This window comes from Candoia aspera, chromosome 8 (assembly GCF_035149785.1).
Source record: "Candoia aspera isolate rCanAsp1 chromosome 8, rCanAsp1.hap2, whole genome shotgun sequence".
NCBI lineage: Eukaryota > Metazoa > Chordata > Lepidosauria > Squamata > Boidae > Candoia > Candoia aspera.
In genome coordinates, this window is record NC_086160.1 from 47106034 (window position 1) to 47123681 (window position 17648).

At 42.1% G+C, this 17648-nt stretch overlaps 1 protein-coding gene across 1 annotated transcript in view; it reads right to left on the reverse strand.

Moving 5' to 3' along the window:
- The window catches only part of SLC25A31 (solute carrier family 25 member 31), a 33253-nt gene extending 20592 nt beyond the window's left edge, over positions 1 to 12661 (reverse strand). Inside the window, exon 1 of the mRNA XM_063309802.1 lies at positions 12377 to 12661. Coding sequence (XP_063165872.1) covers positions 12377 to 12593 — 217 coding nt within the window. The 5' untranslated portion in view covers positions 12594 to 12661. The remainder of the gene's footprint in view (positions 1 to 12376) is intronic.
- Between the last annotated feature and the right edge of the window lie 4987 nt (positions 12662 to 17648).

Sequence of the window (17648 nt, forward strand, 5' to 3'; positions counted from 1 at the left end):
TTGCATGACTACACTTTATTCTTGAAACTTTTCAATTTATTTCAAGTGTTTAAAATATTGTACTGCTGTCAGAAAACTTATCACAGTTGTTTCCAAAGTCAATGGTTAGCTTTAGAATGATAGATTATTCCAGTATTAACTATTTGATAACTGTACAGTGAAAGATTAGGTCTAGGACTGAGAACAGAAATGGTAAAAAAATTAACTGATAATTTGTTGAGAACTGTTCTGTGGTGTTTCTCAAGACTGTTCCAGTGTGCCTACTCCCTTCAAGATACGTAAGTACAGTATTAAAATATAAGCATCAATTACATAATAACATAACAATACAACTCAGAGTTTTATACTTAAGATCCATTTCAAGTTCAGCAAAACCTCTCATTACAAACAGAATTGTTCTTAATGTATCTTCCCAAAAGGCCTGCTGGGGGGGGGGGGAAACAGGCTGTGGTGACCCTTCTAAAACCCAACAAGGGTTTTATAACATGCAAGGCAAATTGACAGTAGAAATGAAAAAAAACCCCAATAGTTGATCCATATGACCTAATGATAATGAGGCTACCAAATTACTTTCTGTAATATTTCCAAAATATGAAAGATTTCTGGAGTACTAGTTTTGACCATTGCAATTCACTACTATACTTTATCCCATGTGTCCATCAAGGGGTTCCATGATAGCTATCAACGTTAGGAAGCCCCTAAATGTTTTTAAATATGAGCACAAATTTGGCAGAGGCCTGGACACAATAAGAATTAAATATTTATCTTGAGGCCAGTTCTATGTGATGTCATTCATGTGGTTTGCAGTAGTATAGTTGATTTTACTAAACTGAGAGCTGTAGAATGCCCATTTGCTCCTGTGATAGTCCATTTCCAGCCCATTTCCACAAGCATTCACAGTGGAAGATAAATATTGGCACCAGTGAATGAATGAATAACTTTATTGATTAGTCAACTGACAATATCAAAAAGTTGGGCATCAGCCACTATAAGATATAAAATATAATACCATAAAACAGATAAAATACAGTAAGATAAGATAAAATATACTATGGTAAGATAAAATATGATAAAATACAGAAGGGTAAAATAAAGATAAAATTGTAAGATAAAAATGCAAGATCTAATAAAATAAGTAATAAAATACAGAAACAATGTGAGTTTAGATGAATTCACCACCTTTATATGCCACCCCAATGTATTCTATAAATTGTGTTCTCAATTGGACAGCCCTAACTATAAACTTAACAGTTCTATTGACCACATATGTATTTGTGCCCTGGAGGAAGTAACATAGTCTTTTGTTACAGTCCCAGTATGTGTTTCTATCAATTAATGTCTGAAGGTACTGAGCCCTTGCTGGGGTATATAGTTGCCAGTTAAATAGGATATGTGCAATGTCTTCTACTTTGGATGCTTCACAAATACATGTTCTCTCAAGGTAAGGCACTTGGTGAAATCGTCCGTATTTGACCATAGAATCTAGCTGCTCAAATCTTGCTCTAGTAAGAGCTATCCTATGGTATTGCATCAGACCCATTGTCAAGTATTTTTCTATTTGAAAGGACAGTTTATTCTTAGCCAGCCATTTCAACGACCTATTGTGTGCAAGTGACTCAATGTCTGTTTGGGCGTTAACATCCAAGACTCTTTGTTTGAATATTGTCTTGGCCTGATCTCCAGCTGAAAGTAAATATGGTGGTGAAAAGCTGAGGAATGTGATAGTTTGGAGAGTTGATTGATCCATGTGGTGGGCTGAGGTGTGCCCATCTGTTCTTCAAGGCACATTTTTGGTAGTCTATCATGTTCCATTGGGAGAATCCTTCACCAATAGTTAATGACTTTGATTACTGACAGACTGTAAATAGAACGGGTGCCTGTTTCAGCTCTTACTGCTGCTGCAGGTGTATTCCTGTCGGTCCCCAGAATAGTTCTTAAAAAGCATGCTTGATTTTGTTCAAGTAGGCCTTTGATAAACCCCACAGTTCAGCACCATATGTTAGCACTGGTATAATTTTTGCCTTGTGGACCTTCAAAATGGAGAGCAGAGAGCAAGAGTGGTTGTAACTAAGTAGTTTGATTAGCATTTTAGAACTTGCTGTGACCTTTGTAGAACTTTGCTTGTAATGATTAACCCAGGGCCCTGTATCTGTAAAAACAAGCCCTAAATATGAGAAACAGTCTATTTGTTTTATAGGCTACCCATCCAAGTGCCAATTGTATTTGGTCCGTCTTTTCCCAAAAAACCACCACTTTGGATTTGGACTTGTTGATATTCAAAAAGTTTGAGGCACAGTAAGCACCAAATTTCCCCATCAATCTTCTCAAGCCTACTTGGGAATGTGCCATCAAAACCATGTCATCTGCATACATGAGGATATTGATATGTCTGTTAAGGATCTTTGGCATGTGAACATCCATAGAATGGAGGAATCCTGGAATGTCGTTAACATAGAGATTAAACAACAACAGGGCCAGGATACTTCCTTGTCTGACACCTTTATGGGTGGGTATGCTCTATGTAAGAGAGCCATTGACTTCAGTACGGACTTTCAAGGATGTATTTGTATAGAGGGCCTTTATCAAGTATAAAAGTCTGGGTTTATTGGCACCAGTGGATATTTTCCCTTCAGCAAAGGATCGTTACCTTGTCGTGGTGCTGGAGCTTGAGCACCTCAATGATGCCATGAGCTAAACCGTGAAGGGCCACCTAAGACGGGAAGGTCATGACAGAGAGGTCAGATTAAATGCGATCCCTGGGGAAGGTAATGGCAACCCACCCCAGTATTCTTGCCGTGAAAACTAAATGGATCAGTACAACCAGAGATATGTCGGTATACCATCGGAAGATGAGACCCCCAGGTCGGAAGATGGTCAAAATGCTACTGGGGAGGAACAGAGGATGAGTTCAACTAGCCCCAGACGTGATGACGCAGCTAGCTCAAAGCCGAAAGGACGGCTAGTGGCCGACGGTGCTGGTGGTGAACGGCGAATCCAATGTTCTAAGGATCAACACGCCATTGGAACCTGGAATGTAAGATCTATGAGCCAGGGCAAATTGGATGTGGTTATTGGGGAGATGTCAAGATTAAAGATAGACATTTTGGGCATCAGTGAACTGAAATGGACTGGAATGGGCCACTTCACATCAAATGACCACCAGACTACTATTGTGGACAAGAGGACCACAGAAGAAATGGAGTAGCCTTCATAATTAATAGTAAAGTGGCTAAAGCAGTGCTTGGATACAATCCAAAAAAACGACAGAATGATCTCAATTCGAATTCAGGGCAAGCCATCTAACATCACAGTGATCCAAATATACGCCCCAACCACAGATGCTGAAGAAGCTGAAGTAGAGCAGTTCTATGAGGATCTGCAGCACCTACTGGACAACACGCCTAAAAGAGATGTTATTTTCATCACGGGAGACTGGAATGCTAAGGTGGGCAGTCAAATGACACCTGGAATTACAGGTAAGCATGGCCTGGGTGAAAAAAACGAAGCAGGACATAGGCTGATAGAATTTTGCCAAGACAACACAATGTGCATAACAAACACTTTCTTCCAGCAACCTAAGAGACGGCTTTATACATGGACTTCCCCAGATGGACAACACCGAAACCAGATTGACTACATCCTTTGCAGCCAAAGGTGGCGGACATCTATACAGCTGGTAAAAACAAGACCTGGAGCTGACTGTAGTTCAGATCACGAACTTCTTCTTGCACAATTTAGGATCAGACTAAAGAGATTAGGGAAGACCCACAGATCAGCTAGATATGAGCTCACTAATATTCCTAAGGAATATGCAGTGGAGGTGAAGAATAGATTTAAGGGACTGGACTTAGTAGATAGGGTCCCGGAAGAACTACGGACAGAAGTTCACATCATTGTTCAGGAGGCGGCAACAAAATACATCCCGAAGAAAGAGAAAACCAAGAAGGCAAAATGGCTGTCTGCTGAGACACTAGAAGTAGCCCAAGAAAGAAGGAAAGCAAAAGGCAACAGTGATAGGGGGAGATATGCCCAATTAAATGCAAAATTCCAGAGGTTAGCCAGAAGAGATAAGGAATTATTTTTAAACAAGCAATGCGCGGAAGTGGAAGAAGACAATAGAATAGGAAGGACAAGAGACCTCTTCTAGAAAATTAGAAACATCGTAGGTAAATTCCAGGCAAAAATGGGTATGATCAAAAACAAAGATGGCAAGGACCTAACAGAAGAAGAAGAGATCAAGAAAAGGTGGCAAGAATATATGGAAGACCTGTATAGGAAGGATAACAATATCGGGGATAGCTTTGACGGTGTGGTCAGTGAGCTAGAGCCAGACATCCTGAAGAGTGAGGTTGAATGGGCCTTAAGAAGCATTGCTAATAACAAGGCAGCAGGAGACGACAGCATCCCAGCTGAACTGTTCAAAATCTTGCAAGATGATGCTGTCAAGGTAATGCATGCTATATGCCAGCAAATTTGGAAAACACAGGAATGGCCATCAGATTGGAAAAAATCGACTTATATTCCCATACCAAAAAAGGGAAACACTAAAGAATGTTCAAACTATCGAACAGTGGCACTCATTTCACATGCCAGTAAGGTAATGCTCAAGATCCTGCAAGGTAGACCTCAGCAATTCATGGAGCGAGAATTGCCAGATGTACAAGCTGGGTTTAGAAAAGGCAGAGGAACTAGGGACCAAATTGCCAATATCCAATGGATAATGGAAAAAGCCAGGGAGTTTCAGAAAAACCTCTATTTCTGTTTTATTGACTATTCTAAAGCCTTTGACTGTGTGGACCACAACCAATTGTGGCAAGTTCTTAGCGGTATGGGGATACCAAGTCATCTTGTATGCCTCCTGAAGAATCTGTATAACGACCAAGTAGCAACAGTAAGAACAGACCACGGAACAACGGACTGGTTTAAGATTGGGAAAGGAGTATATGTCATGTTTCCCATTTCAATGTTCTGTTAACATTGTAACGTTTCACATGTCAACTCCTTTCCCGTGTTCATTCGCCTGTTCAGGGTTTTTCCATTCCTCCGCCCTCCGTTGTTTTGGAACCTTGGAATGTGTGTTTGGGTTTGCGCTCCTGTTCAAGGTTACTTTCCCAGGCGCGTTTAACGGTTCCTAGCACCTGGGAGGGGGTGCGCACTGACGGGTGATTGGGGCGGGACTGGCTCACAGGCAAAGCTTTAAGTTTGTATTTGGCGCGCTTTTGCTCATTCTCAGCTTTCTCTGTATTTGCATACTATTCCTTTAATAAATCAGTTATCTTTAAGCCCGAGCTTGTGAGACTGAGTATTTGGGATTAGGCAACCATTACATAAAGCTGAGAATCATTTCAATCATCTTCCGCTAGCCCCATCCAAACGTTGGATAAGGGGGAGCGCTAGCGATGACCGACCAACAGCTGTGCGTGAGTGAAGGGAGCGAGGAAGAGCAGGATTCAACAAGGACCCGGCCCGTTCTAACTTCGAGAGCGCAAAGAGCAGCACGTCGAGAGATGCAGGATGTCCAATTAGATGAGTTGCTGCTATCCATGCAGGAGAGCCTCAGGAGTGAACACAAAACCATAGTGGAAAGAGCCACGGGGAGGGGGTCCCCACAACTATCCTGGGAGCCCGAAATCCCCTTGTCACCGCGGGTGGTGGTAACCAACCAACCTATGGAAGAGCCGGTCACTCCTGCTCGTATAAAAGCAATCGAGGATAAAATGAATCTGATAGTGACAATCCTTAAGGATCTCCCCAGGGGTGCAGAGCCAACTCAGGAGGATTGGGAGGAAGAGCCGTCACAGCTGGCTTACCCAAGACACAGCACCCTGCCACCCAGGGGAAGGAGCAAGACTCGAGCGTCCCGCCAGTTGGGGGGGCGAGAGGCAAGACTGCCCAGAGATCGGCCACCCCTGGGGGCTTGGCGTACGTTGACGTTTACGGAGCCGCCACCGCCAGCTGAGCCGGTAAGAAACTTCCCACCGTTTGGGGTGAAGTTTGATGGGGATCCCACTACACTCTCCTTCTTTATTACCAATGCTAAGCATTATATGGAGGATTGGGGCCGAAGCTTTCGGTCGGAACATGGCAAAATCAATTTTATTGCCAACAAACTGAGAGGGAGGGCAGCTGATTGGTATGTGCAACTGTGCCAAACTGAGGCAACAGAGTTAGAGGACTTCGATGACTTTTTGTGGGCACTTAAACAGCACTTCGAAGACCCTTTAGCCCAAGAGACAGCAAAAAATGCCCTGAGGAAACTCTATCAAGGGTCCCTCTCCGTTGCCAATTACGCGCTGGAATTTAAAGCCTTATCAGGGAAGGTGGAAGATTGGTCCGAGCCCACTTTAATTGAAATGTTCAAGCAAGGGCTAGAACCAGAAATCCTCCGTTGGGCGCTAGGAAGAGACGACCCTAAAACGCTATACGGATGGATTCAGTTAGCGGGCAGCGCGGAGAACGCCCTGCAGACCTATGCCCATACTAAAGAACTTAGACAATCCCGAATTGCCAGAGGAGCGCGTACGACTGGGCTGGCCAGCCGCCCTAAACCAAAATCCTGGGAAGAGGAAAGGGAACAACGATTTTCCAAAGGTCAATGCCTGAGATGTGGAAAAGAAGGGCATCGCGCCACTTCGTGCCCTAGACGCCGTCCGGAGGATCGGCAGGCGAAACCTTCAGTGAAGTCGCCTGCTCTGCCGTGGAAAATGAAAGCTGCCATCGCGGAGCTAGACCCACCAGAACTACCATTCGGGGAAGAGGAAGAGGAATTACAATTCGAACAGCCGGCGGGAAAAGGCTACCACCTGCCCTGAAGGGCGCCGTTGGGCAGGTGGAAGAAACCGGGTGTGACCACGATTCGGTGAGTGGGAATTTCCCTACGCTGACTGTAAAAGTTAAACTAGGCTCAAAGACCAAAACTGTGGAAGTTTGGGCCATGCTTGACTCGAGCTGCTCCCGTTCCCTTATGCACCCTGATGTCGTAGCGGCTCTGGAACTGCCTACGTTCCCTTTGCCAAGACCTATGATCTTCACCCAATTGGATGGAACTATGGCGGGGGGGAAAGCAGTCACTCATTCCACAGGACTGGTGGCTTTACAAATGGGTTCCCATCGGGAAAAGCTACCATTTGTTGTAGCTCCAGTGGGGGGCCCTCTAGTTATTTTAGGTATGCCCTGGTTCGTACAACAAAATCCTTTTATCAACTGGCTACATAGAACTGTCACCTTTGCGGATGGATTTTACAAAGTACCCGAAAAGGATCTCCTAGACGACATGGAGGGTGGAGGGGTAGCGCACACCACTGTACAAACACTTCAACCTCTTGAGGGACTACCCAGTCAATATCAGGATCTAGCTGATGTGTTTGGGGAAAAGGAAGCAGATCGCTTGCCACCTCACCGAAAAACAGACTGTGCCATTGAGTTCTTACCTAATGTAAAGTTACCCCACCCAAAAATCTACCCCATGTCTCCCAAAGAGCTAGCCACACTAAGAGAGTTTATTGACAAAAACCTGGCTAGGGGTTTCATTGAACCTGCTAACTCCCCGGTAGGGGCTCCTGTCCTCTTTAGACCAAAAAAGGATGGCTCATTGAGGCTTTGTACCGATTTTCGCGGGGTCAATGCGGTCTCAATATTAAATAAATATCCTTTGCCCTTGATCAAAGATATGTTATCACATCTGGCCAGAGGCAAAATCTTCTCAGAACTAGATTTGAGAGAAGCCTATTTTCGTATTCGCATAAGGGAAGGGGATGAGTGGAAAACGGCGTTTAACTGTCCTCTCGGGGCTTTTCAATACAAAGTCTTACCCTTTGGTTTGTCGGGGGCACCTGGGGTTTTTATGCAACTAATCAATGAGGTCTTGCATGACCACCTATTTAAGGGAGTACTTGTGTATTTGGATGATGTATTGATTTATACTGAAACCATGTCAGAACATATTCACTTGGTGCGTCAGGTGCTGGCTAAATTGAAAAAAGCAGAGATGTATGCTAAACTGTCTAAATGTGCCTTCCATCAATCACAAATTGATTATCTAGGATATAGAATTTCCGCTAAGGGCATTGAAATGGACCCTGCTAAAGTGGAAGCCATTGTGGCATGGGAGCCTCCCCGTACCAGGAGACAATTACAAAGTTTCCTTGGATTCGCCAATTTCTATCGGGCATTTGCCCAAAATTTTGCTGAAATCGCCCTCCCCCTCACTGAACTGTTGAAAACTAAGGCGCAGGGGGATACGCGGCGTTCAAAAAACCCAGGAGCGCTCCTTAAATGGACACCAACCTGTCAACAGGCATTCGAAGCGCTCAAACAAATCTTCACCACTGAACCAATTTTACAGCATCCAGACCCTGCCAAACCATTCGTTGTACAAGTGGATGCTTCTGATTTCTCAATCGGAGCACTCCTGCTGCAATCTGACCAATCTGGCGCCTTAAAACCCTGTGCTTACCTCTCCCGCAAGTTCACCGAAACAGAGAGGCGATGGCATGTTTGGGAAAAAGAGGCTTTTGCTGTAAAAACTGCTTTAGAAACTTGGCGACACTTATTAGAAGGGACTTCAAACCCTTTTGAAGTCTGGACTGACCATAAGAACCTGGAGGCACTAAGCACCAGTCATAAACTCAGCCCCAAACAGCTTCGCTGGGCTGAGTTTTTCAGCCGCTTTGACTTCACCCTTAAATTCATACCAGGCAAGAAAAACTTTTTAGCTGATGCGCTCTCCCGCCGACCCCAAGATGCTGGCCCAGGGCCAACGGTCCAAGGTACCGTCTGGACCGAAAAACAATTGAGTTTGGCAGCGGTGATGTGCAGTCAGGCGCGAGCGCATCAAACGCAAACTCCAGCCGCCCCGCCTCCCAGCCGCTTGCTGCGCTTGCCAGTTCCATCGGATTTGCAACAACAGTTGCTCCTCCACCTTAAAACTGACACTTGGTTACAAACAAATCAAAACATTGTAACTTTCACCGACGATTTTGCTTGGCACAACGATCGTCTCTATGTGCCTGAGGCTTTGCGAAAAACAATCCTCCAGCGCTGCCACGATGACAAGCTGGCTGGGCATTTCGGTTATTTAAAAACACTCCACCTCGTACGGCGGCAATTCTGGTGGCCAACGTTGCTCAAAGACCTTAAAGCCTATGTCACAGCATGCCCTGTTTGTGCAGCAACTAAGCGCAAACCAGGCAAACCTCAGGGTCTCCTTCAACCTGTCGCCACCCCATCAGTCCCCTGGCAAGACATATCCATGGACTTTATCGTTGACCTACCCCCCAGGGCTGTATACTCTCACCCTACCTATTCAACTTGTACGCATAACACATCATGCGACAAGCTGGGCTTGAGGAATCCAAGGCTGGAGTTAAAATCGCTGGAAGAAACATTAACAATCTCAGATATGCAGATGATACCACTTTGATGGCTGAAAGCAAAGAGGAACTGAGGAGCCTTATGATGAAGGTGAAAGAAGAAAGTGCAAACGCTGGCTTGCAGCTAAACCTCAAAAAAAACCAAGATTATGGCAACCAGCTTGATTGATAACTGGCAAATAGAGGGAGAAATCGTAGAAGCAGTGAAAGACTTTGTATTTCTAGGTGTGAAGATTACTGCAGATGCTGACTGCAGTCAGGAAATCAGAAGACGTTTAATCCTTGGGAGAAGAGCAATGACCAATCTCGATAAAATAGTTAAGAGCAGAGACATCACACTGACAACAAAGGTCCGCATAGTTAAAGCAATGGTGTTCCCCGTAGTAACATATGGCTGCGAGAGCTGGACCATAAGGAAGGCTGAGAGAAGGAAGATCGATGCTTTTGAACTGTGGTGTTGGAGGAATATTCTGAGAGTGCCTTGGACTGCAAGAAGATCAAACTAGTCCATCCTCCAGGAAATAAAGCCAGACTGCTCACTTGAGGGAATGATATTAAAGGCAGAACTGAAATACTTTGGCCACATAATGAGAAGACAGGACACCCTGGAGAAGTTGCTGATTCTAGGGAGAGTGGAGGGCAAAAGGAAGAGGGGCCGACCAAGGGCAAGGTGGATGGATGATATTCTAGAGGTGACAGACTCGTCCCTGGGGGAGCTGGGGGTGTTGACAACCTGGGGGTGTTGACGACCGACAGGAAGCTCTGGCGTGGGCTGGTCCATGAAGTCACGAAGAGTTGGAAGCGACTAAACGAATAAACAACAACGGATACTTTCCTCCTATCTTGAACAGAAACTGAGAGTGACACCGGAGGTAAAGAGCTAAAAACAACAGAGATACATTTGTGATAAGGGGCAAAAAGTCCCCTGCTCACAATTTTAGCTTTTTTAAAAATTAAAAATCGACTACAGTATGCAGAGGCAGACCATATGAATGAACCTTATGAGACCATATGAATTATTTTGATTTGCAAGTGATAAAATACTGGTTCTGAGCTTCTCCACTTCATGCTTGACAAGACAAATGCATTAAACTATGGGAAGAATAGTTGTGAACTAGTGGCTATTAAAATCCACGCACCATTTTGGTACAGATAAATATTTTGGATTTAAAGTCCATGGCCAAATCTTCTTTGTGGGCAGTTGATTCAGCAGGAGTGTAAAAAGGATGTGATTCCTATTTGCTTTATTGTGGCTGCATCTTACATTGTAAAATTACAGGCTTTTTAAAAAGAATTTGATAATTTAATAGGCAACTTTGCTTATTATATATTTTATTAATATTTATTGAAAATATATAATGAGTTATTACATGTTTGAAAGCTTAATAATTCATAAACGTCAACTAAAAAAAAGAGCAGCTCTCACCCAACTAATTTTGACAGCTTTTAAAAAGTACTATATTCAACAAACACAAGTGGATCAATCACCAAACCAAGACTGTCTGTCATATAACATATTCCATGTTCAAGTTGTCAGATAATTTTTAAAACCTCTAAACTATATACTTCTATACAGTACCCCAGGATTTATTTTCCTATAAAATGTTACTGGATTGTTCTGCTACAATTACTCCCAAACAGCAGCAACTCAATCCTAGTCTGGTTGATTCTGTTTGCGCACTAAATTAAGACTACAGCCTAAAATATTGAGAATTTCAATTAGATAAAGATTCCAAGAGAGAGAGAGACAGACAAACCTAGTTTATTGGCTTAGACATGGAAAGGAAACCTTAGTTTCAAATTCAGTTTATTCCAACCATGCTAATGAAATATTAGATAATATTATTTACTAGATCTTTAGATTTATTATTTTAAATCAGCACTGTAAAATGAAATCGTAAAGACAAATCACATTAAGAATATAAATATATCTGATCATAGACAGGTAGGACACAGACAATGGCAGAACTTCACAAAAATAGCTGAGGGCAAAAGATGTTATCATCCTGCAGAGTTTAACTGGCTGGCTGGATATTACTTGAGAAACCCACATAATCTGTTTGAGTTCCATAATGAAAAAAGAAAGGCAAAAATATACTAAATAATATATTTAAAAATGAATACATTCACATTCCACTAATTCTGACCACAATGCTGACTATTTGGAAAAATTAACCAGTGATCAGGATCCTAAACTATTTAATCTGGAAGGGAAGAAAACACAGTTGTTAGATTTGTAAAAAAATCAGGGCTGGAATTGGTAAATAATAAAAAATAAAGATTACAATCCCATGCATTTACTTGGCAGTAAATTTTACTGCACTCAGTGGGCCTTATTTCCAAACAGGAATGGCATCAGGCTATATGGATATGGCAATGGGAATTTTATATTTATGTTAATTGTAGAATTAAGTAGGTCACTATGTACAATTTTATCAGTAGCTGCTGCGTTTACACTACAGTACAGGCCAGCAATCAATCCCATGCATTTATGGCAAAGATTAGATTCAAAACTGGCAGGTAAGCTAAGGATATATTTATAATTGCTTTAAATAAATATGATTGATGTTTAAAGAATTCATATACATTCAAAATAATCCATAAACACGAGGCTAGGATTATTATATTGCAGTTTGAAGAAACAGAATGTTTGGAGAGGCAAGCAAGTGTATGCAACTTAGTGTTTGCTGGATGTTTTGACTATAATTCTCACCATCCCCGATCACAGATTGGGTGTTGTATAAAAGACACTGTAACGCCAACCATTTAGTGGGCGCCTACTGTAGTGTTAGGCAACTAAGTGCTGTGCTGTCAACATATTTGAGACTACAAGTCCCAGGTCACATAGCCAGTCGTCAAGGATTTTGCTAAATTGTGGTTCAAAATATCTAAAGGATAACTAAAAACCCTTAGCTTATTGTGTACATGGCAGAGAAAGATTTAAAGCATAAGGATCTTGGCCACAGCAACTTTGAAAGGAGAGCCAGTTTCTAAGGATAACATACCTTGCTCCCGAGGAATGCGTACAAAGCAATCTATCATGCCTCTGTATTGCTGGTCAGCACGGATCTGTTTGGATGAGGCCTGAACTTGGAGCAGGAGCTTCACACGTTCAATGGGTGCTACTGTTGTTTTGGAAACAGCAGCTGCCACCCCACCTATCATGAGGTCCTTCCCAAAAGAAACAGGATCAAAAAGCTGCTGCCCCTCAGCAGCCTGCATGATGTCAGTTGGGTAGAAACAAAGGTGTTGGTGGAACTAGGGCCTGCAAGCAGCATCACCTGGCACCAGGCAACACTTCTAACTGTCACTGCTCAGAAAGAGCTAATAGAGTTCCCCTCCCCCAGCTAGATGTGATACATTCATTCTCAAGCCACATGATGCAGGAGTGCCCAATCACAGCAACTGTCCTCACCTTTCCTTTTAAAGGAAAGTTCTGGGCTTTTGAAGATGGAGGTAAGTTCATTATAGTGAGCTAAGGCCTAAAAAGAAGGAAGAAACTCTGCAATAGAAAACTTGACTCAAGAAAGACCTTCAGGTCCTACAGAGCTTAGTTGATACAACCAACAATTAAGAGGGATTTAAACATTTGTCCACATTTCACATTAAAAATATAAGTTTGGCAGACAAAAAGCACATGGGGGCTTATAACATTAATTTCAGGAAGAAAATATTTGATGACCACTCCAGCTCCCTGTTATGCCAATACTTGCATTAATGGGAGTGTCATTTAATGATAGTGTGTAATATCACAATTTATTTATAGAGACATTTGTATATTGCCAATTCCAAAGAACTCAAGGCAGTTTATAGCATAATAAAAGAAGAAAATTCAAAAATATAAATATATATCCAACACAATAATTACCAGAATAAAAGCTTACCGACAGGGCAGCTTTATTACAATTAGCACCCTGTAGAACTAAATGTATTACCTTTTCAATCGCCAGAAGATTAAGGACAGGTAGATAGGTAAAGCAAGTACCTGTAGGTAAATATAGCTAAAGATTTTAGTGAGTGATTGAGTATAACCATTTCCATGTCACCCACACACAGGAAACATGTAAACAGAAATAATAATTTAAAAAGCCTAATTCCAAAACAAGAAGGCAAAAGGGAACAAAAGAGGCAGCCCTGTATCACCACTTATGTCCAAACACCCATCTCAACAAGACTATTTTTACAGTTTTACAAAAAGCCAGCAGCATGGAAACTAACTGCACCTCAGAGGTTAAAAGATTCCATGTTTGATTTGCTGCTAAAATCAGGTTCTGCACCCGCATTTCCTTCTTGTGGAATGGGGATCCTAAGCATCCATACCTGGGATGATTGTGCAGGACAGGCAGATTCTATTCAGAGTAAAGTCCAAAAGTAACAAGGAGCTGAGCTGTATAAGGTTTCTAGGTTAACATTAGCACTTTGAATTAGACCTGGGAGCTATTGGCAACCAATGCAGCAATGGTAGGTTTATGTTGCTAAAGTATCTCTCACTTACCAGCATCCAGACCATTGCATTCTAAGTGAGCAGCAGTTTCTAAGTTATCTTCAAAGGCAACTCCAAGTAGTGTGCATTACAGTTATTTAATTGTGTGGCAATAAAGGCATGAGTCTGTTTTGAAGAATTCACTGGATCATAAAGGGATGCAACTGGTGCACCAACTTAAGCTGGTTATAGCATCTACCTGCTGCTCAAGCAGGAGCCATGAGTTCAGGATAAGTCATGGACCTACTTCTTCAGAGAGAATGTGACCCCATCTTTACCCAACATAGTGTGAAAGTCTATGAGGAGGCTAAGAAAAGAGAATAGACATTAAAAACCAAGATATAAAAAACAAGTTAATAACATCTTTGTTATAAAAGGTTACTTAATTCAAGTGTCAAACTCACTACCAGAAAGAAGCATTCCTTGCACTGATGATGTTACCTAGTTGGTTAATGAAACATCTGCAAGCAAACAACCAAGCTCAGAGAGCACCAAGAAATCCAGTTTCTTGAGCTGTGACCCTGAGCTACAGATATTCTCTTCTATTAGAAGCATTTCAAATCATTCAGAGAGACTCTATCTTAACTCATTATAAATGAGGGCAAGAAATTCCTCTCATAGTTTCCAAGTTTATTTACCACAGATAAGGATTAAATATTGGATTGATTGATTATGGGCTATCAAGTTAGAGTCAACTCTTAGTGAGCACCTTTTCCAGGATATGTCCCCAAGCTGGCCCTTCAAGTCTTCCAATCGTGTACCCATCACCACTGTAACTGAATCCATCCACCTTGCTGCTGGTTGTCCCCTTCTCTTTCTTTCCATCTTTCCCAAGCATTATAGGCTTTTCAAGAGAGCTAGACCTTTGCATAATGTATCTAAAATATGAAAGTTGAGCATGGTTATTTATGCTTCAAATGAGAACCATGGACTGATTTGATGATCTATTTCTTTGCATTCTTGGCTATCCATGATATTCTCAGGAGTCTTCCACAACACCTAAGTTCAAAGGTGTCAATATTCTTTCTATCCTGCTGCTTCAAAGTCCAACATCCACTTCCATAGAATATCACAAGGGAAAAACATTGCCTACATAATTCTGATTTTTTTTTGGTAAAGACACCCCCAGCACCTTATTGTATTTTCCAAAGCCTGAGTTGCTATCCTGCAACATATTTCTTGACTGCTGGTTCCTTTACAATTGATGGTTGAGCCTAAAAGGCAGAAGTTATCCACCACTTCAATACCTTTGTTGTCAATTCTGAGAATGGTTGCTGTACCCATTTCATTAATTTGATCTTCCTTATATTTATTATTATCTGTTAGGGTAGTGTCATCAGCAAAACGGAGATGAGCACCGCCCCCTAGAGTCGGACACGACTGGACTTTACGTCAAGGGAAACCTTTACCTTTAGTGTCATCAGCAGAGTACAGGTTATTGATATTTCTCCAGTTTTAAAACCATACTCATTTTCTTCCAATCAAGCTTCTCTCAATATATATTCAGTATATAAGCCTAATAAATAAGGAATGAGTGTATAGCTTTGTCTCAATTCTTTGCTGATCAGGAGCCAGTCTGTTTTGCCATGTTCTATCTCGACTGTATGGGACGCGGTGGTGCTGCGGGTTAAACCGCTGAGCTGCCGATTGGAAGGTCGGCGGTTCGAAACCGTGCGGCGGGGTGAGCTCCCATTGCTAGTCCCAGCTCCTGCTCACCTAGCAGTTCGAAAACATGCAAATGTGAGTAGATCAATAGGTACCGCTTTGGCGGGAAGGTAACGGCATTCCGTGTCGTCATGCTGGCCACATGACCCGGAAGTGTCCTATGGACGCCGGCTCTAAGGCTTAGAAACGGAGATGAGCACCACCCCCTAGAGTCGGACACGACTGGACTTTACGTCAAGGGAAACCTTTACCTTTACCTATCTCGACTGTGGCTTCCTGCCCTGCGTACTGGTTTCATATGAAAACGAAGAAATGTTCTGGGATTCCCATTTTCCTAAGGACATTCCACAGCTTGACATGGTTGACACAATCAAAGGCTTTTCTATAATCAATGAAGCATACTGTATATTTTTTTGGATCTTTGACTTTCTCAATTATCCAGCATGATGTCTCCTGTTCCTTGATCTTTTCTCAAAGCAGCTTGAACATCTGTCATCTCCCTTTCTATGTATGGCTCTATTCTGTGTAGGATGATCCTGAGCATTATTTCATTAGCATGTGAAATTAAGGATATTGTGTGATGGCTAAGTATCTTTTCTTTGGTGTTGGTATGTAGACTGACCTCTATCAATCTGTTGTATACTGTGTTGTTTTCCAGATTTGTTGGCATAGTTAAATTAAAACCTTTACTGATTCTTCTTCTGCTGCTTGCCTTATTTCTATAGATATTCCATCAATTGCTGTAAGTTTCCAACTTGGTAATGACCAGAGTGCTGGTCTAACTTCATCTAATAGTACTAGAGGTGGTTGTAAATAGGGAGTACCTTTTAAGGTATCTTGGATGTTGACATTTCTATTGTACAGAATTTCAGTATATTCCTTCCATCTGTTTGATCTTCTTTGAATCATTTACTAAGCATTAAAGATATCTTACTAAATTTATGTAGATCTTGCTTCCTTGACCTTGCCAGCTGCATGTGGCTTGACACATAGGTACCAGAATGTAGCCAAAATATTTAAGTACAGACAATAGTTTCTTCTTGCAGATTCTATTCAAGGCTTTTTTTCTGCTCATCCATTTCCTCCCAGCTCCAGATACCAGGTAAGGACTCCTGTGCATCACCACTTGGGCCTGGGATGGCAATGTCTATCTATCAGCATATTAATAACCTTATCCTGAATCATCAGATAACTTCTCCAACTGATTTCATGTAGATGTTAAATAACATGCGGGAAATGCTGAGACCTGAGGGTGCCACATTAATTAACTGTGGGCTTAAGCAACCATGGCCTTTACCGTTCCTCTGCTGTATCTATCAATTAGAACTGCCATTCAGGAAACAGTGAACTAGGATATCATGGTTGATGGTACTACCATGGTTGATGCTACTACATGCTGCCCAGAAGTATGACAGAAGGGAAACATTCCCTCTACCTAGGTCCCAATGAAGGCCATCTGCCAGAATATGAATTCAGACTATGAACATATGAATCCTAGGTGATCCACTGCTTGATGCCCCACCATCTTCTCCAAAATCATCCCCACAAAAGGAAAATTGGAAACTGGGCAGAAGTTGTCATATGCTGGATCAAGAGGCAGCCTCTTCAGGATCAGGCAAACTTCTACACAGGATCAGTATATTTCCCAGAAACATTAATCACTCCCAGATATATGCACCACCACCAACTATCCAAAGGACCCAGGTATAGAACAGATGTAGCCTCCAGGTGGCAGAGCTTGTGCTACAGAGAACCCTATCCTCCTCAGATTCTGCAAGTGATTTTATCCACAAAGAATCTTGTAAACATCAAATTGGGAATGCAGTGAGGAAAAGCATAGAGTACAGATTTTAAAGTCCATTACTGTTAAAAAACCCATATTGGCTGGTCTACACATCATACTGAACATGCTTTATGTTGTCTCTGGCTTAGCCACTGTAGTTGGTAAACCATGATTTATGGCTTAGTGCACTGTGTGAACCCAGCCACATGATTGTTATTTGTGATATTCCTTTAGTTTGGTCCTTAGTTTCAAAAAGCTAGTGCTAAGTATAGTCCTCTAACATATGTTTATATGTTCAATAAATTATTGATATGAATATGTGACATGACAGTTCTGAACATTTTAC